Genomic DNA, 24,645 nt, shown 5'->3' on the forward strand with positions numbered 1-24,645 from the left:
CTATAAATAAGGGTCACTGAGTCTTTTTTCTCATTAAAACAAAAAACATGTGAGTTAGAGAAGGAAACCTCTTATTTTATTTGGCTGATTAAGAAACAAGAATAAAACAATTTTGAATGTTTTTATACCCAAATGTAAATTAATTTCTGCTTTCCCAGAAAGACAGGCATTATTGGCACAAGAGGGTATAAAAATTCACAAGCATTTGTTAGCCTCTGTTTTAAAACAACTCATGTTTGCTGAAGGGGGGAAAAAAAGAAATGAGCAAAAGTCTTTTTCTCCTAGCACAGGTTTTGGTTTTATCTAGGCCTGAGATACACACAATAAATATTATTAGGATCTTTAAAATTATACTCCAAACAGAACATATCATATCGAACTAATCAAATTCTGTACAGATTTCACAATCCCTGGAACATGGAATCATAATGTAAATAGTGATGTCCACATGTCAGCCTAAAAAAACAAAATAAAGCGCCACTAAAAGTACAACGCTGCAGGAACTGTGAAAAACGAAACTAGTAAACTGCTGTCTAGTTGCACTGAGTTTCACTCTTTAGCACACTGAGGAAATTAATGAGAATAATGTAACTCCCACACTGTAGGAGGCAGGTTTATCCAGTTTATCCCTGCTACGGTAGACACAAAGCATTGTGAAGTGCCTGCTCCAAAACTAATGTGTCTTTGAACAAATCCTTCCATTTGTCAGGAAACCGTGCTGAGGAATGCTCAGCAAATACTTCAAACAAGCAGATGCGGGAAACGGTCCATGAAGTGCCACTCCCAGCCATCGCTGGCTTCCCTGCTTCCCACCTGGAGTCACACATTAATCATCTCCTCTTTGAAGCTGACACGAATCAGAGGGAGCACACTTCAGACGGCCAGAGCGCGAGCAGTGACATAATGACAGAATCAGCATCGGCGACACAGCTGAAAATCCAGCAGCTTGATTTAAATAAAACACAGCGCTCCAGTCTTCTCTGATAGAGTGAAGGCGACATGTCGTTTTCATGCAATTATTACTGCTGATATGAACTCAGATCAGATATCTGGCTATTAAGCTATTCATTTTAATACGTAATCCATCATGTAGTCAAATTAGCATTGAAACAGGACAGAAGTAGGAAGCTCATCTGAAATACTGGGAAACTGAAAATTAAACACCTGGGTTCAATCCAGCTTTATGCACTATAAGATAAAGCTGTTCCTCCAGGGGGTCAGCAACAGGGGTGGGAAGGGCACAAACACCTGGATCTTGCTGGAAAAATGCCTAGTACTCATCATCAGATGTAATCAGCATGATTTTGTCAGACTTGCGGGAGCTCTTGCTGCCTGTGGCCACTTTTCCATTTGTGGTGGGCAGGGTCACCTCCTGTGTGGATTGCTGGGTGTACTGCTGATAGGCTGGAGAGAAGTTGTGGATGGCATCCTGCACCATGTCTCCCGGGTTTATCGTTTCCTTCAGACCACTGGAAATGCTCTGCATTGGTGGGAGAATTTCTGTAGAAAAGCAGGAACGAGGACAGGGGCACATTAACGATCAGACAAAATGAGACTGCAATATAATTGCTTTAAAAATTTCACAAAAGTGATCAATTTGGCCATCTGAATGCAAATAAATGTGAAGGAAGTGAACCCCCATGAAAAGAATATCGAGGGAACAGTTTACCCTGCCCGGGATAGGGTTACCGGGGCCCCGCCCTGGAGCCAGGCCCGGGGAGGGTGCCCGAGGGCGAGCGTCTGGTGGCCGGGCCTTAGTCCATGGGGCCCGGCCGGGCACAGCCCGAAGAGGAGACATGGGCCCATCCTCCCGCAGGCCCACCACCCGCAGGAGGCGCCATAGGGGTCGGGTGCATTGTGAGCCGGGTGGCGGCCAGGAGCGGAGGCCCTGGCGGACCGACCCCCGGCTGCCAAGACTGGCAATAGGGACATGGAATGTCACCTCTCTGGTGGGGAAGGAGCCTGAGTTGGTGCGTGAGGTTGAGAGGTACCGGCTAGATATAGTTGGGCTCACCTCTACGCATTGTCTGGGCTCTGGAACCAGTCTCCTGGAGAGGGGCTGGACTCTGTCTCAGTCTGGAGTTGCCCCTGGTGAGAGGCGGCGGGCTGGGGTGGGTATTCTTATATCCCCTCGGCTTGCTGCCGGTACGTTGGGGTTTTTCCCGGTGGACGAGAGGGTTTGTTCCCTGCGCCTTAGGGTCGGGGAACGGGTCCTGACTGTCATCTGCGCTTATGCGCCGAGTGGCAGTTCGGAGTACCCAGCCTTCTTAGAGTCCCTGGGGGGGGTGCTGGAAGGTGCTCCACCTGGAGACTCTGTTGTCCTGCTGGGAGACTTCAATGCTCACGTGGGTAACGACAGCGAGACCTGGAGGGGCGTGATTGGGAGGAACGGCCTCCCTGATCTGAACCCGAGCGGTGCTTTGTTATTGGACTTCTGTGCTAATCACAGTTTGGCCATAACGAACACCCTGTTCGAACATAAGAGTGTCCATAAGTGCACGTGGCACCAGGATGCTCTAGGCCGTAGGTCGATGATCGATTTTGTAATCGTATCACCAGACCTGCGACCATATGTTCTGGACACTCGGGTAAAGAGAGGGGCTGAGCTGTCAACTGATCACCACCTGGTGGTGAGTTGGATCAGGTGGCGGGGGAGGACGCTGGACAGACCTGGTGCACCTAAACGCGTAGTGAGGGTGTGCTGGGAACGTCTAGCAGAGGCCCCAGTCCGCGAGATCTTCAACGCACACCTCCGGCAGAGCTTCAACAGCATTCCGAGGGAGACTGGGGACATTGAGTCCGAATGGACCATGTTCAGCGTCTCCATTGCCGAAGCTGCTGCATTGAGCTGCGGCCGCAAGGTGGTTGGTGCCTGCCGTGGTGGTAATCCCCGAACCAAATGGTGGACACCAGAGGTGAAGGGAGCCACCAGGCTGAAGAAGGAGGCCTATCGGGCTTGGTTAGCCTGTGGGACTCCGGAGGCAGCCGACAGGTATCGACAGGCCAAGCGGAATGCGGCTCGGGCAGTGGCTGAAGCAAAAACTCGGGTGTGGGAGGAGTTCGGAGAGGCCATGGAAAAAGACTTTCGGACTGCCTCGAAGAGATTCTGGCAAACCGTCAGGCGTCTCAGGAGGGGAAAGCGGTGCTCTACCTGCACTGTGTATAGTGCTGGCGGAGCGCTGTTGACGTCGACTGAGAAAATTGTCGGGCGGTGGAAGGAATACTTCGAGGACCTCCTTAATCCCACTGACACGTCTTCCGGGGAGGAAGCAGAGTCTGGGGATGAGGGGTGTGACCCACCGATTTCCGGGGGCGAGGTCACTGAGGCAGTTAAACAACTCCTTGGTGGCAGAGCCCCTGGTGTCGATGAGGTCCGCCCCGAGTTCCTGAAGGCTCTGGACGTTGTAGGGCTGTCTTGGTTGACACGTCTCTGCAATGTTGCGTGGAGATCAGGGGCAGTACCTGTGGACTGGCAGACCGGGGTGGTGGTCCCCATCTTCAAGAAGGGGGACCGGAGGGTGTGTTCCAACTACAGGGGGATCACACTCCTCAGCCTCCCCGGGAAAGTCTATGCTAGGGTGCTGGAGAGGAGGGTTCGTCCGCTAGTCGAACCTCGGATACAGGAGGAACAATGCGGTTTTCGTCCTGGTCGCGGAACACTGGACCAGCTCTTTGTCCTCTCGAGGATACTTGAGGGTGCATGGGAGTTTGCCCAACCAGTCTACATGTGTTTTGTGGACCTGGAGAAGGCATTCGACCGTGTCCCTCGGGGCGTCCTGTGGGAGGTGTTGCGCGAGTATGGGGTGTCTGGCCCATTGCTACGGGCCATTCAATCCCTATACAACCGTTGCAAGAGCTTGGTTCGCATTGCCGGCAATAAGTCGGACTCGTTCCCGGTGGGTGATGGGCTCCGCCAAGGCTGCCCTTTGTCTCCGGTTCTGTTCATAATTTTTATGGACAGGATTTCTAGGCGCAGCCAAGTGGCGGAGGGCTTTCGCTTTGGTGGCCTCAGAATCTCATCTCTGATTTTTGCGGATGATGTGGTTCTGTTGGCTTCATCGGGTGAGGGCCTCCAGCTCGCACTGGAGCGGTTCGCAGCCGAGTGTAACGCAGCGGGAATGAGGATCAGCACCTCCAAATCTGAGGCCATGGTTCTCAGCCGGAAAAGGGTGGAGTGCCCACTCCGGGTCGGGGATGAGTTCCTGCCCCAAGTGGAGGAGTTCAAGTATCTCGGGGTCTTGTTCGCGAGTGATGGGAGAAGGGAGCTGGAGATCGACAGACGGATTGGGGCTGCGGCTGCAGTAATGCGGACGCTGCACCGGTCAGTCGTGGTGAAGAGGGAGCTGAGTGTAAAAGCGAAGCTCTCAATTTACCGGTCGATCTACGTCCCTACCCTCACCTATGGCCACGAGCTGTGGGTAGTGACCGAAAGAACGAGATCGCGGATACAAGCGGCGGAAATGAGCTTCCTCCGAAGGGTGGCTGGCCTCTCCCTTAGAGATAGGGTGAGAAGTTCGGCCATCCGGGAGGGGCTTAGAGTAGAGCAGCTGCTGCTCCACATCGAAAGGAGCCAGCTGAGGTGGTTCGGGCATCTGGCAAGGATGCCCCCTGGGCGCCTCCTGGGCGAGGTGTTCCAGGCATGTCCCACCGGGAGGAGGCCCCGGGGCAGACTCAGGACACGCTGGAGAGATTATATCTCTCGGCTGGCCTGGGAACGCCTTGGTATTCCCCCGGACAAGCTGGAGGAGGTGGCTGGGGAGAGGGAGGTCTGGACCTCTTTGCTTAGGCTGCTACCCCCGCGACCCGACCTCGGATAAGCGGATGAAGATGGATGGATGGATGGATGGATGGAAGTGAACATTTATTTTTTTTTAAATAACGGCATAATACTTTATTAAATCACTGAAAATTTAAAAAGGAGTAGAGTTTTCATGTACTGACAATAATGTCTATCAAAACGTCCCAATTGCAATGCTAGCAATTGGTCACAAAAAGTAATTTCATGTCTTAAAAAACAACAACAAACTAATAAACCCTTAATAATGAATTCCAGTTATTGGTGGGATCCAGTTTTAATAATTTGTTAGTACTTCTAAATGTTCAAAACATCCAAAAATCCGCTAATCTGTGCAATCAACATTGTGTGATCATTGTATTGATTTCATTGTAGAGACAAAATGGTTTTTGATCTGGTTAAGTGACCAAAAATAGGGCTTGTCGCCATCAAGTGACTAAATATTTAATTTGTACTGTCTGTTTATTGTAAGACAACAATAAAAAATAAAAAAGGGGGTGGGGGGCTGGTAAAAAAAAAACAGATTTTGGTTTCAGGGTCACTGGCTCAGGCTTACGAAGGTGTGCAACGAGAAGCGTAAGGTGTGGTAGTTAGGCATGGCTGACCAAGGTTTGGTGAAACTGTAAACCAGGGGGTGTGGCAACTTCTGAAATAACATATATCAACACCCGAGGAAATATGAATGTTATTGTCCCAAAGTTCAGCTGTATTCTTGAACGGGGTGACTTAAAACTAATCTAATAATGAGGTACTCTATAGAGAAACACTGTTCTATCCAAGTGGACCACATTTCAATTCTGAATTCAAAGAAGTTTAAATGAAACTATGCCTTTTCATCAGCATTTCCAGAAATTGTGTATAGTACGGATTTTAAGGAATGTAGGATTTCCTATATCAGGAAACATTGCAAAATGGCAGAAGACACATCTTTTAGCTTCTATTTGCAATTTTCTTGCAAGCAGCATCGCTCACTTCATCCTTTTTAAAGTACAGTGCCTTTCCCCTCATTTTCCTCTGGTTTGCTCAAAGGCAAATTTTCTCTAACTTATTAGTCAAATTATATGCTCAGCAACTCCAACAGTCACATAGTTCATGTTTGCACTAGATTTAACTCAAGTGTGCAAATGTGTAAATCTATAGCTACACATTTCAGTTTCTATATCGCTTAAATCAGAGGTATTGTGACTCCTCCAAGTTGCTGGTCTAAAGAGGTACAGGGCAATTCAATTACTTTTACTTCCCAGGCTTTCAGGCCAGTGTCACTCCTTATTCTCTAGGGAAGAAGGGCAATTAGCCTGGGAAGACGTCAACAGATTTTCAAGGCGAGGACAAGAGGTAACAATCAATTGTTTGTTGTTTGTTTCCTCTGTTCTCTGTAAAAACGACATCCCTCACCTGGCACTTCATTTTTTTTCTCCTGGTAGACAGTGCAGGTGAAGGCGTATCTGAGGGCAATGGCAGCAAAGAACATCTCAATGCAGATGATAAAGTTCTGCCAGCCCGCCGCCACAGTACCGGCGCCAACCTCGTGTCCGTCGATGAAAAGTGCATTGGGAATGACGCCACAGCGCTCCAGGATGGCGAGGACCATTCCTTCAAAAAGACAACATTTTTAAATCAATTTATATAATTCTATAGGCTGGCAAAGAAAAGAAAAAAAGGGGACACGCACACTGAGCTTACCTTGCCAGAAGGATAAGAAGATGACGGATTTAATTGTGAGAAACTTGAGCACCGGTTCGTACGGTCTGAGCAGGTCACTTGTTGCGAAGAAGAAAAGGAATAGAGCGTAGAGGGCCAGGCTGACTGAAATATTGTAGATGATTGTGATATACAGGTATCCTCCATTCACACTGCATGAAAAGAAAGTTGGAAGAACGGCATAGTAAATTTGCAAACATATATAGGATTTCTTTTGATAGTGTCTACTTATTTGGGTTTTGACTTCTTCAGCTCTTCAAGCTGACTGAGAAGAAGTGGCTTAAATTTGAGGACATTTCAGCCATATCGCATCTTTTTGTCCTCTTCTTTGAACAAGAGGTTAAGACTTTTATATATACACAGCCTTCTTATTTTTAGGATGCATCCAGTAAACAGACATTTTTGATTGTCAGCCTGCCTTTTTACCCTTTTTGCATTCTAGAGAGCCTCTCTGAGGATTCAGCTGTGACTACACTAATTACTCCCATGCAGTATACCGTGCACGGTTGGCTGAAAGCGTATAAGTAAACAATCTGTGAATCATTATAGCCTTACTGCAGAGCCTAAAGAAAGATGTGAAGAAAGACACTTATTTCTGACTGCCATTTTTCCTGTTGAAGTATATGAAGAAATAATAACTTTAAACTTCTAAAAAGTGGGCGATGATATAAAGCTGATTGGATACTTCTATAAAAAGCCCTCATTGAACTCTGTGCTTCGTTGTGAAACAAGTGTTGTCACAGCTGAATCTTCAGAGAGAGACGGTGAATCAAGAGGCACAGAAGAGCACCTGAAAATAAGTCGGGCAGAATTTACGGCCTGCAGATTTTATAGCTTTTGATTATATGCTAAAGCTAATTTTATTGAATATATCACACTCTCCTTGTTCTGTTAAAAACCTTATTGGCACATGTGAAGCACTAAAGTATGCTGTAATTAAATCTTTCTGTCTGCAATTTATCCCCAGCTTTTGACAGACAAAGTAAAAATGTGAAATGAAGCAATGCTTCTCCTCCAAGCATAACAGAAAAAGAATGAAGGGCTTTCATTTCAAAACACTACATTTCAGGGAAAGTTGCAAAAAGCAATAACTTCACATTATCAACAATGCCAATGAAGCTGTGAGTGTGGCTACACATGTGACACAACTGGGACAAACGCAGCAGGGCACATGTGAAGTTTCTATCCATCAGTTTCAGCTTAAAATAAATACTTTTAATTCAACTATTTTCATCATGCCAGCTGTGAAGAGGTGATATAATTATCTCTATTTGCAAATTGTTCCCATGCACATAAACAGCAAACAAGCCTTCTGGCTATCATGAGGAAGCATATGATACATGGAGAAGGAAATGCAAAGAGAGGTGGTGCTCACTTAAAATCTCCATCGTGATATTTGCCAAAGGCCTGCAGGATGATGGTGATGACTGCCATGATGGGTTTGACAACACAGAACTGGAGAGTCGCCTGAAGAAGAAATTGTAATTCAGAATGAGACATCAAGAAACTATGAAGGAGGATGTGAGAATCTGTTTGCACATCTGACAGACAAAAACAGTCTGTTATATCCCCAATCCCTTTAATGTCGTCACCAGCCATTTTCCCACCTCACAAGGTATGATTTTTTACATTATATGTCGTATACACCAATTCAGTTATTGTTTGTATTTAGTACAGCTAATAAATGTATGAGCTTACACAATTGAAGAAAAAAAGAAAGGAAAAAAACAAACAAAACACAATTCCATCTCCTGACATGGTAATAAACAGGTTAAAAGACAAATAACCGTTTTATGGTTTTATGAGGGGTTATGCACTGAACCATTTTTTGGCTATGAGAAACAACTTCCTGGGATCTCTTCTGGTTGCTGGGCAATTGCTCAAAGGTAAGAAACTGTCCTGCAGCATCGTCCCATAAAACAACAAATTGTTTTTAAACATCAGTTTCTGTGCAGAGTTATCATATCCAGTCTTTGAACTACGCTAACTGCTCTTAAATCAAGCTGACAGATGCTCTCAGCAACAAAACAAGCAGGCATATTTCATACAACAAATCATTGCTGTAATTATTAAAAGACTTAAAACACCTTATCATTGTAAAATATTATTTATTTAACCTACAGGATACATGTTTTAATGCTGATCTGGATGGAAGGTGGATGAAACAACAAAGTAGGCAGCGAATTGAGACCTGCATGCATGCATGCATCCCAAGAGTGACAGGTGCTCTCTGTGTTGTGTATTGAAGCCAGAACTAACCAATTTGAAAGAGGTTGCTCTAAACTCCCATCACTGCTGCTACACTTGAAAGCAACAGACCAGGTCTTTTCAACTTGAGGGATTTCCAGTGACGATGGTCAGCTTGGCAAAACGGCATCGATAATCGTTTAGAACACCGATTTACTTTGAAGCTCAAGTACCAGCAGTTTTCACTTACCGTACGCCTATTCGAGTGCAAGCTTGTCACCCCGAATATCCCCAAAGCAAGTCATTTGCATGATACTTCCTGCCATGCTTAAAATTGAAAACAAAATACACGGCCATAGTTTGCAGTGGATTAACAGTCAACCATGGTTTCTGGTTCAAATTAATTCAGTCCAAGCAATCCACAGTCTTCATACACTTAAATACTAATCTCAGATACATGTGAGAGTGCACTGCATGATACATATGTAAGAGGACACTGTAATTCTGCATGTTTTTTCATCTTGACTAACAACTAGTCAGTGAGTCTCTTTGCTGTTTGGTGTTAACCATGTAGATTTCACACTACACACTAGAAGTGCGATAAGAAACAATCAAAACAGTAAAGCTGAGGACACAAAAATATTGTGAAGCTCTTCAAAGCCCTGGAGAAAGCTGAAGATGTATGTTATTCCTCTGCCAAGGAGCTGAGATGGAGGTATGTTTTCAGAGCTTTTCGTTTGTCTGTCAGCAGGATTACACAAAAAACTACTAAACTGAGTTTCATGAAACTTGGTTGAGAAGAGGACAGTGGGCAAAAGAAGAATCTTTCATTTTACAAACAGATCCAGACATTTCAAATTCTAAAACAAGGCATAAGCTTTGGTGAAGGATTCGCTCACAGAGGGCGACTTCATGTCAGCCTAATTCAACTTGTGATTACAAATTTGCACATTTGATAGAATATTAAGTACAGCAACCTATTAAAATGATCAAACTACAACACTTTGCGGTCATACCATGTTTTACTGCACCTTATTTGTTTATTTGGAAGCAAAACAGCCACAATTCACATCCACAGGATTTCACTTGTGCTCAGTTTCAAGAAAAATGATTCCCCAAAGCATCCGACAATGAGATAAATGACTTAAAACTGAAATGTCATCGAACAGTTTAGGATGTAAGAGCAGCTTATCCTCTAACCTTATCTTCAAGAAACACCATGACTCCAGGCTGCTTTTTCATATCACTATTTCATTTGTTAAGCCCCCTTATAATCACAAACTGACGCGTTCTCAAAATGTGCGAAGAATTTTAATGCTCGTTACACCCGTGAATGTAGATCGAGGCCTATCAGATGTCACGTTCTTCCAGTTTAAGTACTTTCTTGTAAAGAAACTCACAGAGAACAGTGTTTTCTTATTCTGAACCACAGCTTTGTGTGATCGATATGAAGTGCTTCAGTGATTTAGTTCAAATATATTAATATGTATGGCAGCCACTTAAGCTTGTTTGGAGCAACTGTCAATGACTTTGCTTTGGTTTACATAAGCAAAACAGAATTTAATCAGTTGTAAGGTGCTAGATTTATAGAAAGCTTAGTATTAAGCCCTTTCTCTAGGCCTACGTTTCACTGATACACAACAAATTACAAAAAAAATACTGGAGTATCTGGATCTATCTTCTTCTTGTCTTGTCTTAATTACCCACTCGTAGAGAATTATCTTGTTTATAGCTTTACCTCAAAGAAATTGCAAGATTTTCCTTTTAAAACATTTCATGGAGGACTTCTGCCAGGGCACAATGAGTGTTTATCACTTGCTTCTTATTAAAAAATGTTCATTTTATGCATTTTCTTTTGAAGACAGTTCTAATATCCATCAGTGTTAGACTGGAAGCTTGTGCAGCATCCCAAGACACTGGGATGAAGCACTGCGCTGACAGCTCATATCATCGCTCTGTGTTTATTATCAAACTGCTTTCACCTGGCCTCGATTGCTTTTGTTTTCCTTTTTGTAACCAATGGATGTTATCCTCTGAAAAAACACAGAGCCAATTATAACAGCTGTCATTTTTAAGCAGTCTGAAGACTTGAAGTGAATAATAACTCACAGTGAAGGGTTTTCGTTTTCTTTTTTTTGGATGTATTCTTGTTTTCACTTCGTGCGAGTTTATTTCAGAGGCCCAAAGGAGAGTGTTTAGAGCAGAGATAAAAGCATGATTGAAGCTTACCTGTTTGCAGAATCTCAAAAAGCCAATGGAGTAGCTCATTCCAACGAGGCAGCAGGTACCATACAGACAACTTGATCTGTCAAGTCAACAGAACATGAGGAGTTTTTAAGTTGTGTCAATACTGAAATGTCTGATAACAAAATCAAGCAAAGTACACAAAAGATATTTTTCAAACAAAAACTTAAGACATCAATTTGTTCAAGCTTTTGTGGAGATTTTACATTTTATCTGGCTATATTTTAGATTACTGTGAACTGAGTATATTTGGGCTTTGGATCATTGGTTTGACAGAAAAACACATTAGAAGGTATCACCTGGCTCATGAGGATCTATACATATCTATATCTACCTATATAGGTATATATCTTTTTTATTTTTAATATTTTTATTTTTAATTTTTCAACTGTTTAACTCAAATATCTAAATCAACCAATGGCGTTGCAGCAATCCAATGCATTTAGGCATGTAGACAAGCACAGGATAACCTGTTTAAATTCATCTTCTCTTCTCCATTCAATCATTAGAATGTAAAGAGTAGTGCTTTAAGAGAATTTGAGCTTGGCATGGTTGTTGGTAACAGCAGCTGGACTGAATATTTCAAAAATCGCCCATCTCCTGAGATTTTCCTGCATCTCTACGATTTACAGAGACTGGTCCAAAAACGAAAATATCCAATAAATGTCAATTCTCTGGGTGAAAATGTCTTGTTGATGCCAGGTGAAATGGCCCAACTGCCTGAAGTTGAAAAAGGCAACAACAACTCAAACAGCCACTTGTTAAAACCAAGATATGCATAAGGCTATCTCTGAACGCACAGCACATGTAACCTTGAGGAAGATGGGCTACTGCTGGAAAAGAACACACCGGGTGCCACTGCTGTCAGAGGAGAGCATGAAACAAAGATGCAATTTCACCAGAATTGGAAGATGAGAACTGGTCTGATGAATCTTAGTTCCTACCTTTCGGACGGTAGGGGTGTTGGTGAAAACAACATGAAAGCACCGATTCAACCTGCTTGTATCAATGTTTCAAACTGGTGGTGGTGGTGTAATGGTATTGGGGATTTTTTCTCGGCAGACTTTGGGCCCATTGGAACCAAACTAAAGATCGTTTAAATGTCATACCTTATCTGAGTATTGTTGCTGACAATGTTTTCCTTTTATAGCATGGTCAGCAACCATTTATAGCTTTATATGCAGTGTGTCCATATTCTGATGGCTGCTTCTGATAATGTCACAAAGCTCAAATCAGAGTTTCCATTGAATTCCTAAAGGGTGAATGATCCTTAAACAAGATAAGCATTATACATCTTGTCTCCACCAGCTCTGTCAAGAAATACCATCATTTAACAGAGATCAGATTAGAGTCTGAACACACTCGAGAAACTGGCCCAGACTAGCTGCCCTATGGCTGAGTCAGCCATAAACACAGCTTATGAAGACTGGGTAAAAGCAGAGAGATAAAGAGAAGCCTCACCTATGAACAACACAGCAGTTTATTGGTAGCACTTTCACTGTGCTGTTCAAACAAAATGCTAATTCAAGAGTAGAAAACGCACTTTGGACCTTTTGGGATCATAAAAAACAACTATAGTTGGTTCCAGGTGAACTAATGTATTTATTACTCCTAGGTCAACGTAATCTTTAACACTAAAAAGCTTTCCATCATGTACATGTAACATAGAACTGAGTGCACTCACTGTATAGGCTTCCCTCGGATCTCTGACATGATTGCACTCTCTCCTCTCAAATACTCAAAGGACAGGCTCAGGAAATTGTAAATGACAAAAGCTGTAACAAAAAAGGAAGAGTTATTTGTCTTTTTACCAAATTTCAAACACATTTCACTGAATAATTTAAACTGTAGGATAATTTTCCATCACCTTTAAGTTTAACTTCACCAAAAAGGTCAAATCATTTTAGAGGAAAAAACTTTCACATGATAAAAAATAATTAGTCCTACATTTTATAACAATAAATGTTTTAGTCCTTACATTAAGAAGCTTCTAAGGGTTCTGTGTCTCGGAAATCCCTTCCTAATCCTTTGTTGCTATTTAAAGAGGGATTAATGAAGCTAATGCAGATGGTGTCCAGTCAAGAGAAGGTTCATTATGTTTTAGCCGTAGCCGCTGGTGGTATTCCAGTCTTCCTGCTTCCTGATGCACCGCACTATCAATCAGCCACAAAATTGGCCTGCAAACTGGAAACTAATCGCTTGAATAATGCATTTCCTATTTTTCTTCTTTCTCAAATTACTTGTAATCCATTTTGCATATGATTCACCTTTGCCACCGGTGAAGTGCTTTAGTCTCAAAACTTCAATTCATAATTATACAGTGGGGCAAAAAAGTATTTAGTCAGCCACCGATTGTGCAAGTTCCCCCACCTAAAATGATGACAGAGGTCAGTAATTTGCACCAGAGGTACACTTCAACTGTGAGAGACAGAATGTGAAAAAAAAATATCCATGAAACCACATGGTAGGATTTGTAAAGAATTTATTCGTAAATCAGGGTGGAAAATAAGTATTTGGTCAATAACAAAAATACAACTCAATACTTTGTAACATAACCTTTGTTGGCAATAACAGAGGTCAAACGTTTACTATAGGTCTTTACCAGGTTTGCACACACAGTAGCTGGTATTTTGGCCCATTCCTCCATGCAGATCTTCTCGAGAGCAGTGATGTTTTGGGGCTGTCGCCGAGCAACACGGACTTTCAACTCCCGCCACAGATTTTCTATGGGGTTGAGGTCTGGAGACTGGCTAGGCCACTCCAGGACTTTCAAATGCTTCTTACGGAGCCACTCCTTTGTTGCCCGGGCGGTGTGTTTTGGATCATTGTCATGTTGGAAGACCCAGCCTCGTTTCATCTTCAAAGTTCTCACTGATGGAAGGTGGTTTTGGCTCAAAATCTCACGATACATGGCCCCATTCATTCTGTCCTTAACACGGATCAGTCGTCCTGTCCCCTTGGCAGAAAAACAGCCCCATAGCATGATGTTTCCACCCCCATGCTTCACAGTAGGTATGGTGTTCTTGGGATGCAACTCAGTATTCTTCTTCCGCCAAACACGACGAGTTGAGTTTATACCAAAAAGTTCTACTTTGGTTTCATCTGACCACATGACATTCTCCCAATCCTCTGCTGTATCATCCATGTGCTCTCTGGCAAACTTCAGACGGGCCTGGACATGCACTGGCTTCAGCAGCGGAACACGTCTGGCACTGCGGGATTTGATTCCCTGCCGTTGTAGTGTGTTACTGATGGTGACCTTTGTTACTTTGGCCCCAGCTCTCTGCAGGTCATTCACCAGATCCCCCCGTGTGGTTCTGGGATCTTTGCTCACCGTTCTCATGATCATTTTGACCCCACGGGATGAGATCTTGCGTGGAGCCCCAGATCGAGGGAGATTATCAGTGGTCTTGTATGTCTTCCATTTTCTGATGATTGCTCCCACAGTTGATTTTTTCACACTAAGCTGCTTGCCTATTGTAGATTCACTCTTCCCAGTCTGGTGCAGGTCTACAATACTTTTCCTGGTGTCCTTCGAAAGCTCTTTGGTCTTGGCCATGGCGGAGTTTGGAGTCTGACTGTTTGAGGCTGTGGACAGGTGTCTTTTATACAGATGATGAGTTCAAACAGGTGCCATTCATACAGGTAACGAGTGGGGGACAGAAAAGCTTCTTACAGAAGACATTACAGGTCTGTGAGAGCCAGAGATTTTCCTTGTTTGAGGTGACCAAATACTTATTTTCCACCCTAATTTACGAATAAATTCTTTACAAATCCTACCATGTGAATTCATGGATTTTTTTTTCACATTCTGTGTCTCACAGTTGAAGTGTACCTCTGGTGCAAATTACTGACCTCTGTCATCATTTTAAGTGGGGGAACTTGCACAATCGGTGGCTGACTAAATACTTTTTTGCCCCACTGTAGGTACACTGTAGAAAGCGGCTACTCTACCTAACTGCCACCTAGAGAACAGGGTTTAAATTAGATTTGCATATTGAAAGTTGCTGCAGGATTTTCAATATCAAACCAAAATAAATTACCTTTCCTGAAAGACAGAAACACTGCAAACCAGGGAACAAAACAAATTCACCAAAAAAAATTCAACTCACCCTAGAAATGTAACACCTGAAATAATGAGGTCTATGCACATGAGAACAACGACTGCTGTGAAAAACTAGTCTGGCTACTTCCTTGTGTTTCTACTCCTGGCAGCCATATAAAACAAAGGCATGGAAGTAACAATGACTGCCCATGAAGAACACCATCACCCACAGTACTGGTTCTTGTGATACTTACCTTCATAGCAGTCTCGGACAGAATCAAAGTAGACATAGTACTGGTTGTTGCTGATGAAAAGAAGGCTGAGCCAAGAATCAAAGGCATAAACTGGCACAATAAACAGGATGCGGATGATGTAGCGCTGCTCATTTGGGACGGTGTAGGATCTAAGGTGTGTATAGATCTGCAATAAAAACATAGTTAAAGCATAGGAGAACAATTAGGAAACAAATAGCCCTTTTATTGCCAAGCATTAATACAGAACCACAAAAAAGGGTTATGAATACAATAACTTCTATAACTATAGAAGTGATGTCTGCCTACATGTGAAAATTGGTTCAGACCTGCCTTTATTGTTCAACGAAAAACTGGTTATAAGGAGTATTACAACCTCAACTTGAAAATAATTGTTTTTTTTTTAATTCATTATTTATGAAGTGTCAAAATGACTTGTTACCTGGCCAAAGAAAACACATATTTACATTCATATGAATCAAATACAAAGTAGAAAACCATCTATCTTTCTATGTAAATCAAGAACAGAATATGCAGTTTGACATTTATTCCTTTTCACCTTTTGAATTGACTGATAAATTCTTTAACAATTTGTTAACTCTAAATTTAACTTTAAGTTAAAAATATATCAATTGTAATGAAGATGCTGGCCAAAAAGAGCTTTTGTATATACTGAATCCATCATTTAAATACTAATAGAACACTAGAAAGTGTGCAGACAACTACGCTAATGACATCCACATAAGGAGTGAGGAGTTGGCAAACCTAGAGTACAAAACAGAGACAAACAAACCACTTGCTACTCACAAACATCTGTTGATATTTATTAGAATAGTCACTAGACTTAGCATAAACATGAAAAGGGTTAAGGATTTACAACAGGGTTGTTATTAAGTGGAGATGATTTATTGGTATGATTTAGATCATTCAAAACACCAAGTTTTATATGTTAAATGTCAGTATGTTATTAGCTTAAAATCAATATGTTTATGTATATCAGTAGCAGAGATGAAGATCATATCACATTTTATGACCAGGTATTTCAAGAGTCAATTCAGCCTCCATAAGGCTTAGATTTTTTTAATCACTGCATACTGATAATAAGCTTAATAAAACTGTAACTCACCATTGTTTAATGTCTTTGGACTTTGAAGTTTTTACTTTATGGTTACTTATCAAGCTTTTCAGCTTATCAGACATCTGTAGTGGAGAATGGTAACATAGGGGTGATAACTAATTCATTTTTTTTCTGTAATATACTTACATATCTATATTATTGCTAATATATATTGTAATATATGTATATCATGGCTAAAGCACTTCTGGATGGATGCAAACTGCATTTCGTTGCCCTGTACCTGTGACATGTGCAATGACAATAAAGTTGAATTCTATTCTATTCTAATTCTATTTTTCTACAGAGAAGAAACAATATAAACCACAAGAGTGTAAACACTAAAATGCCAGGCTCCCAGGAGCAACCATGTCACCATTTTCTTTTTAATCTGGATGGTATTCCTCGCCACATTGTATCTTGCCCTGACTGTTCTGTCTGCCACAATGAAATACTAGAAGCATGTTGTGTAAAATAAAGAGAAATTACCCAACACCCATTTTAATGACCTCCCCAAACAAAGTTACTGACCACACCTTACATTGTACAGCTCTTAACACTATGATCGGTAACTGGACTTGGTTTCAATTGAATTATATTTAAAATGGGATGTAGTGTATCTGGCAACACACACATATCACATGGCAGACAACTCAGCTGTAGTTTTTAGACTTTATATAAAAATCATCACCTGACAGGATAGTTTTACAATCATGTAAAACAGTCATGTTCAAAGCACCTACTTAAAATGAAGAATGGATAATAAAGTTAAGAAAGTGACTGGGTTTTACTATGTGTTTATGTTATGAAAAAATGTTAAGTGTAATTGTTCCTTTTGATGCTCTAAAGGTGACGTAATGCAATGCCACCACGGAAGTACTGTCTAGTACCATCAAGATTAAGAAATCCACAGCAAAATGCTGCAACATAAAGCAGTTGGGAAATATGGTGGTGGTTATATCCCAACTGTTTGTATCACTGAAATTTAAATTGATACAGTCTTGTCAAACTTATAATCATAGGAGCAATTGAACACAACAAAACCCAATGTTTATACTTATATCAGATTAAAACGAGTCTGTTTTGTATAAGAAAAACTTGTTCACAGGTTCTGTGGTAATATAATGATAACGCCTTTAATAAGCAGCTAAACAATGGCTGTTAGTACTAATATATAGTAGTGAGAAAAAGTCCCCCCCCCCTCCCTTTCTGATTTTTTATTTTTTTGCTTGTTATCACATTTAAATGTTTTAGATCATCAAACAAATTTAAATATTAGACAAAGATTAAAAAAGGTAAACACAAAATACACTTTCTAAATCAAGGCGTTTATTATTAAGGTGGGAAAAAAAATCCAACCCTATATGGCCATAGAAAAAGGGATTGCCCTCTGAACCTAATAACTGGTTTGACCACCCTCAGCAGCAACAACTGTTTGATGAGTCTTTGACAACACTGCAGAGGAATTTTGACCTACTCATGTTTTTAATTCTGGTATGACGTTCCTTTTCTGAAATGCCGCGTTACTTTCCGCCAGATGTAATAGGATAAACCTTCCAAAAGATGTAAACCTTTGTCAGTGAACAGAATATTTTCCCAAAATCTCTGGGATCATCCATTTGTTTTTTGGCAGATGTGAGATGAGCCTGCGCATTCTTTTTGTTCAGCAGTGGTTATATCCTTGGAGTTCTCCAATGGATGCCATTTTTGCCCATTCTCTTATTTGTTGTTGAATCATGAACTCTGACCTTAACTGAGACATGTGAAGCCTGCGGTTCTTTCATGCTGTTCTGGGTTATTCTGTGACCTCCTGGATGAGCTGTCAATGTGCTCTTGGAGCAATTTTAGTAGGCTGGTCATTTCTGGGAAGGTTCATCACTGTTCCAAGTTTTCTCCATTTGTGGATAATGGCTCTCACCATGGTTCACTGGAGTTCCAAAGCCGTAGAAATTGCTTTGTAACCCTTTACAGACTGATAGATGTCAGTGACTTTGTTTCTCAGGTTTTTCTTTAGATCACAGCATGATGTGTTGCTTTTGAGATCTTTTAGCCTGCTCAACTTTGCCAGAAAGGTTTTATTCAATGATTTCTTGTTTTTACAGTCTTCCAGTAATCAGGCCTGAGTGTGTTTAGTGAAAATGAACTCAGTTTTCCATAAAATGTGGTTAATCACAGTAAATTCACAATTTAACATAAGCGCAATGACATATTTCACACAGGACCAGGTAGGTTTGGATAACTTTTCTCCCTTAATCAGTGAAATCATCATTTAAACACTGCATTGTGTATTTATTCAGGCCATCTTTGTGTAAAATAAAATTTGTTTAATGATCTGAAACATTTAAGTGTGACACATATGCAAAACACTAGGAAATCAGGAAGGGGCAAACACTTTATCACGCAACTGTAACTTCAGTAACTGCGATGTAAAGGTTCTTGATTTTCAATTAACATATTTTTTTTCAATATCTTGTAACTAGAAAAAGTCTATCTAAAGCCATTTTAATTTACAAGCGCTTGTAGTGCCATTTTCAAAGTTACTTTTTACCTAGACAACAGTAAAAACACAAAATGCCCAACTAACCTTACAATTACTGTAATTAATTACCAACAATTTGAAGCAAAAAGGGTTCTCTTGCTTAAATGTATTATTTAAACATCCAAAAAGTGTCTAAAGACGTATAATAACACCCAAATTAGCATATTGGAGTGAGGAGCTTGCAAAGTTGGAGTCTAATCAATGAAACAAAATTGTAGGTGTGCATTGGAGCTAAAGAAGGAAAAAAAAAGCCACAAGCAAAGCAAACCATTTGCTACACAGCATCCATTGATATTTCTTGGTCAAAACAGTTACTAAACTTATGAGCATCAACTATATTTACATAAAAAAACAAGAGTTAAAATTTACTAATGAGCCCAGTTAGAGAGGTTGTCACTAGGTGGAGACCATTTAGTACTGCGGGTACTCTACCTAGAAGTGAGTTCTGGGCTACAAAACCACAAGTACGTGGTTTTTAGCGGCTATTGAAAATCATGTCACATTTTATGACCAGCTAATTCCATAGGGCTCCCATACTTCTTGTCAGAAGTCATGTATACTGATAACAAACTTAATAAAACTGTAACTCACTTTTTGAAAATGTCTTAAAAAAGGAAGTTAGTGATGTGTAAGTGTCAACTTTAAGCTTATCAGACACTCTTATACCGATAATAACTAATGTTCCTTTTGTTTCTATAGAACAGACAAGACATATCACAAAGAGTGAACACAGACATATCAAACTCGTGAGTGCAACCATGTCATCTTTTTCTTTTTAATCTGTATGGTGTTATTTCTTGCGGCACTTTATCTTGTCGCGACTCTTCTGACTGCCACAATGGAATACAAAAGGACAGAGGCATGTTGTCTAGAATAAAGAAAGATAATCCACCCTCCCACACCCTCCCAGAACATTCCTGCTACTAGATTACTAACCACACCTTACATTGAGGAGCTCCAACTTAAGTATATGTTCGCTATCTGGACTTTGTTTTAACAAACTGGTAAAAAGTCTTAACTTATTATTTTTACACACATGTGCATACACATACATACACACACAGTTGCCTCTATAAACATGGTTGACGACACGTAAACTAACACATGCACCATATGGCAGACAATTCAGCTATCATTCTTATCAGTGACCTTTAGCTTTTAGACAAAGCTTTACATAAACAAGGAACAATTATTACACCAGTGAGTCACATTTATTGATTACTACTGTTAATATGGTTAAGAAAGGGATTGGCATTTTCCGGTCTGCTCTTAAATAAATAAAATGGAAATAAAACACATATCTGTTAGATAAGTAGTGGAAAGTCTGAGGAAGGTTCTTCCTTTCAGAGCTCTTGGGTAATGCAACGCTAATACGTAACCACAGTGGCTAAGACTGTCAAGATTAACAAATCGACAGTAAAACTGTTGGGAAATATGGAAGAGTTATATCTGTAGTAGTGTCTCTTCAGCTAAAAAATAAAATTTCACTGAAAAATTAGTCAAATTATCTCCTCAGTATTGCTATACTATTGCTGAAAATGGATGCAGTCAAGCACAAAGACCTCTTAAAGTAGAGTGATTATTAAAGAATAAAGAGAGACGACATTTTCTGGTAATAACTCAAGATTCATTCTTCATAAAATGACAATTTGAAGAAGAAAAAAGGACTAGCAGTTTAAATTTCCTCAGTAAACGCAGACACTTATGACTCATCAGTCAGCTACCTCTATATGAGAGGTAATCCAATTAATCCCACCAAGCTCAAGTCAATTTAGCCTAAAAATAAAAACATCATTATTTCAACTCTGACCATACCGCCTCCAATATTTGTATGATTATTTTTGTGGTTATTTCTGGATTGGCTGTAGCTCATTAGGTGGAGTGGAAGGGTGATGGTTTGTTCCCCCAACTCCCCCAGTCTGCATGCCAAATATCCTTGGGCAAGGCACTAACCACAAGTTGTTCTCTGATGCATCCATCGGAATATGAATATACAGTATGTGAATGTTAGCTAGAAAGCACTTAAAGGATAGAAAGTGCTTCTGTGAATGGTTGAATGTTGTATAAAGTGCTTTGAGTGCTCTGGGAGAGTAGAAAGGCACTATATAAGAATTAATCCATTTAGTCCATTATTTTTGATCTTTTTAAATTGTTAACTGAATAGCTTCAATTTAAAAGGTTACTAAAGACTTTAAAACAAACATTGTTGAACATTAGAAAAGCTGTGATGAGATTTTTTTAATATAATTTTGGGGTATCTTATCAAGACAAATTGACAAATCCAGTCACTCAAAAAAATAACTGCCACATTAACTGATACAGAAAATAATTACAACTTCACCTTAGACAAGCACACAACTAGTCTGTGGATCACAGAACTTTCTCTACATTAAATGAACTCTAACCTTGTGTAGAGCATAAAAAAGAAATCCTTCAGATATATCATTTTCAGTCATTTTTGTCACAAATTTATGCAAAGCCAAAAAGATGAGTGCTTTGACTGGTGACGGCACTGGTGTTTGTGACAACCCTTCAGTGTACGTGGTAATGGGTGTGTTTAAAAGCATTTTGCAGCGCTGTAGGAAATTGAGAAAATTATTACCAATTTAATTTTTTTTTTTTTCACATGAATGCAAAAAAATGGCATGAATGGATCTAAAAATCTCACTTATAGCACTTTACTCAGCACATCCCCATTTCAGCCTACACATTAAAGGCTGATTACTGTGAAAACGGTGGCCATCATTTCACATATAGTGAAGCAGACTGTAGAATGATGCCCTAAATTTGCTTTAAAACACAGAAATATATATCCTTTCTGACTCCGCAGGCAAATCGTAGTTGTGTGATGAAAAATGGCTTCAGCCCACAGTATGGATAAGGGAAAAATGAATACACAAATAAACTAGAACAGGACTGAATCTAAAGTATACATGGTAGCTAAAGGAGAATGCCTCCTGGAACACATAATACAGTCATAAAACATGACATAAATTCAGTCTGATGTTCTTAATCCCAAATGCTTCACGTTTCAAAGGGACCAATAAGCCCACCATACACACACAAACTTCACAGATTGCTACTCCAAAATGCACTGGAAACATTATAGCAGAGGATCTAAGGTCATCGTCAATATGTGTTTAGTATTCAGAATGTGAGTTTAAGAGTCTATAGCAATCCTCTGGAGCGGAGTCAGATGAAACACCACTAGCATTGCAACACTCCTCCTGCAGACCGTTTTATTCCCTCCTGTGCTACACAAAGGATGTCGGTTACAAGCCAGCATCCTCCCTGTGGAACACTTGTTGTTTATTTGTTCAATTAAGATGTCTTGCTGGCAAGTGTTTGGCCAAACATGTACTATATTAAAAAGATAGAAAACCAATTGGCTCGATACTGTGTCACAAATCCCTAAACACAGATTGCTTTTGGATCACTGATTGCAACATTTTAATGCTCTCTATGTCGCAAACTTATTTATCTAAATAAATAACGTGTCTTTCATTCATCACACTACATAATATAAATATAACACTGTATACATTTAGTCCAATGATTCTGGATGGGTGCATAATCAGTATTTAGGCTATAAGATCAGTGAACATGAGCACAAAATCCTCTTCCTTTATAATGTGGAATATGTTATTTTAAAAAAATCAGTTGGTTTCCCTGCTGATGGTGCACAGCACTCTTTAGCATTCACTATGAGTGAAAAAAAAACATAATGATCAGCTATCATCTCAGCACAGCGGGCACATCAACCACACATGCGGAAACACTTCTTTGCAGCAGTGATAAAATGGTTTCTGGGTAAAGGTAGTCTGTTGTGAGCCACTCATTCATCGTGGCCATGTTCTTACCCATACAGAGAGGGCTCACTGTGCATTCATTGTCCTGTAATAAGCTTGGGTATTTTTGTCAGTTTTAATCTAGTAGTCAACAACAACTAAAAAGTAAAACAACGCTCACACTCACAACAAGTGAGGAAGTCCAACCAAGTTAGGGACTAAATTACTTGCTTGCATGGGAATAAAGTAATACCTTTAAATTAGATAAGAAAGTGCCAGGGTGAGAACCAAAACAAATAAACAGTAAAAGCAGGGACAGTGAAGTCAGTGCACTAATAAGCCTTTAGGAATAGAATAATTTGTTTCTGTCCTCTGGACAGGGAAGTGCAGCACATCTGTTTCTGTTACACTAAAATGGTGAGCTGAACTCTTTATGCATTTGCATCTTTGAGCGTGTGATGCTTTGTAATGCAGTGATTTTAGTTCTTTTCACGTATTTACAGTGATTTACATGAAAGCCTTTTGTGAAATGGTGCATACTCACCTGGTGACAAGTTATTAGCAAGGCAGACCAGACGAATATCCCTGAAAGGACCTGGGCAGCCACTGTGTTTAAAAACATCCCATTCTGTATGATTGCTCCGTTGCCTGATACAATAATGGTCATGTTGGACATGCCTGATTTTGAAGCATCCAGGGCAGACGAATTATTTTCGGTTAATGAAGCCATGTCTTCCGAAGAAAGGTTCATCTGAAACAGAAAGAAAACACGCCAAGTCGGTTTAGTTTTTTTTACAGTGAGCACACGGCCCCTCTGTGTTTGACTGAGTGACTGTATGCTGCCCATTAGGCACAAGACAAAAAAGGCAATAGTGTTTGCTAAACGGACACAAGAAGTGCCATTTTTAAAGAAAAGAGATGAATGTGGTTCAAATGATCTTATCGACTCGTACCTTCTTTACAGTCAACAAAGAGATCTCCTTGTCCCGGAGAGGGCGGAAGTAGCTTTATCGCGTTTAGAAGTCACTGTCCACGAGCCAAAATTACACGACGAGCTTTAAGGGTGAAATATATTTTCAGAACAGCTAAACGTGACAATTTAGGCCCATTTACTAACCGCTCGTTGACTTCATCCGCGACGCAGTCAACAAACTAGACTTCCTTGTTTGAGGCAGGTGTCTCGCAGAGGTCGAAGTCCACACAGTCGGAGAGCATAAAAAATGCTTCTATAGAGTATACAAATGTTGCGATAGAACCCGAATTTACTGCGAGATGCCACGAAATAACAAATAAAATTATAAACAGCAGAGATTTGAACGTATCCTCGAGTGGCGACTCTGGGAAGCGGCACAAATCAACAGGTTTACAGGTGGATGGTTCACGTGACCTGGACTTGACGCCTGTCGTCATCACGTTACTTCAGTGACAGAAAGTGCGGCACATTTCCGCTCACAGGTGCGCTTACACCTGAGGCTAGAGGCAGAGGTTCGCATAGAGTTCAGTGGTTACGTCAAAGGCACATCAGGATCACCCATCGTCATCATCTGTGACACAGCCAAGGATATGCACCCAGACCCCAAGAATTATTGGTGAACTGGATGATTGCACCGACTGTAGCAGCATTTGCCGGCCTCCTCTCATATTATATACATCATGTATAACAAGACCACTGACTGTTGCTGCAAGATCACATAGACGGTGGCAGGACTTTCTTTAAAGGAGCCTGGACCAACAAACTCAGTGACACCTTGGTGCTGGTTTTGTATAATTAGACAAACATCATCTTGTTCTTTACGTTGTCATATTATTGTAAAGTTTTTGTTATTGACTTTCCGTTTCTATGGGCTCTGCCTTCTGCCCTGTTTATGGGGAAAAATCTAAGATAAGATTCAAAGATGAGATGTATTCTCTGATGGATTTAGATGAATGCTCAAGTGCACTTAAGCTCTACTAGCCTCTCATCAATGAGCAGCGCCCCTAT

At 40.9% G+C, this 24,645-nt stretch overlaps 1 protein-coding gene across 2 annotated transcripts; it reads right to left on the reverse strand.

Moving 5' to 3' along the window:
* Window positions 1-54: 54 nt before the first annotated feature.
* Window positions 55-24,081, reverse strand: tmem184a (transmembrane protein 184a). Of its 2 annotated transcripts, XM_012919404.5 has the most exons (10): window positions 23,782-24,081; window positions 23,618-23,690; window positions 23,209-23,415; window positions 15,227-15,392; window positions 12,612-12,702; window positions 10,913-10,988; window positions 7,872-7,963; window positions 6,479-6,648; window positions 6,191-6,388; window positions 55-1,500 (listed from the first exon to the last, which is right to left on the reverse strand). In XM_012919404.5, the coding sequence occupies exons 3-10, from the start codon at window positions 23,413-23,415 to the stop codon at window positions 1,271-1,273; spliced, it is 1,230 nt and encodes a 409-aa protein (XP_012774858.1). In that variant the 5' UTR covers window positions 23,618-23,690; window positions 23,782-24,081; the 3' UTR covers window positions 55-1,270. The 2 variants fall into 2 exon arrangements, with proteins under 2 accessions (XP_012774858.1, XP_004552283.1); XM_004552226.6 differs by having other exon boundaries at window positions 23,618-24,081.
* Between the last annotated feature and the right edge of the window lie 564 nt (window positions 24,082-24,645).

The sequence above is a fragment of the Maylandia zebra genome, linkage group LG4 (assembly GCF_041146795.1).
Source record: "Maylandia zebra isolate NMK-2024a linkage group LG4, Mzebra_GT3a, whole genome shotgun sequence".
Lineage (NCBI taxonomy): Eukaryota > Metazoa > Chordata > Actinopteri > Cichliformes > Cichlidae > Maylandia > Maylandia zebra.

What these genes read in the sequence shown, in the direction of transcription:
- tmem184a (XM_012919404.5), bottom strand. Translation starts at nt 23,415, where the DNA reads ATGAACCTTTCTTCGGAAGACATGGCTTCATTAACCGAAAATAATTCG. An exon ending in CTTCTTATCCTTCTGGCAAG is followed by an intron (nt 6,389 to 6,478) that starts GTAAGCTCAGTG and finishes GTCTTTTTGAAG; the next exon opens with GAATGGTCCTCGCCATCCTG. An exon ending in GAAAAAAAATGAAGTGCCAG is followed by an intron (nt 1,501 to 6,190) that starts GTGAGGGATGTC and finishes GCTTTTCTACAG; the next exon opens with AAATTCTCCCACCAATGCAG.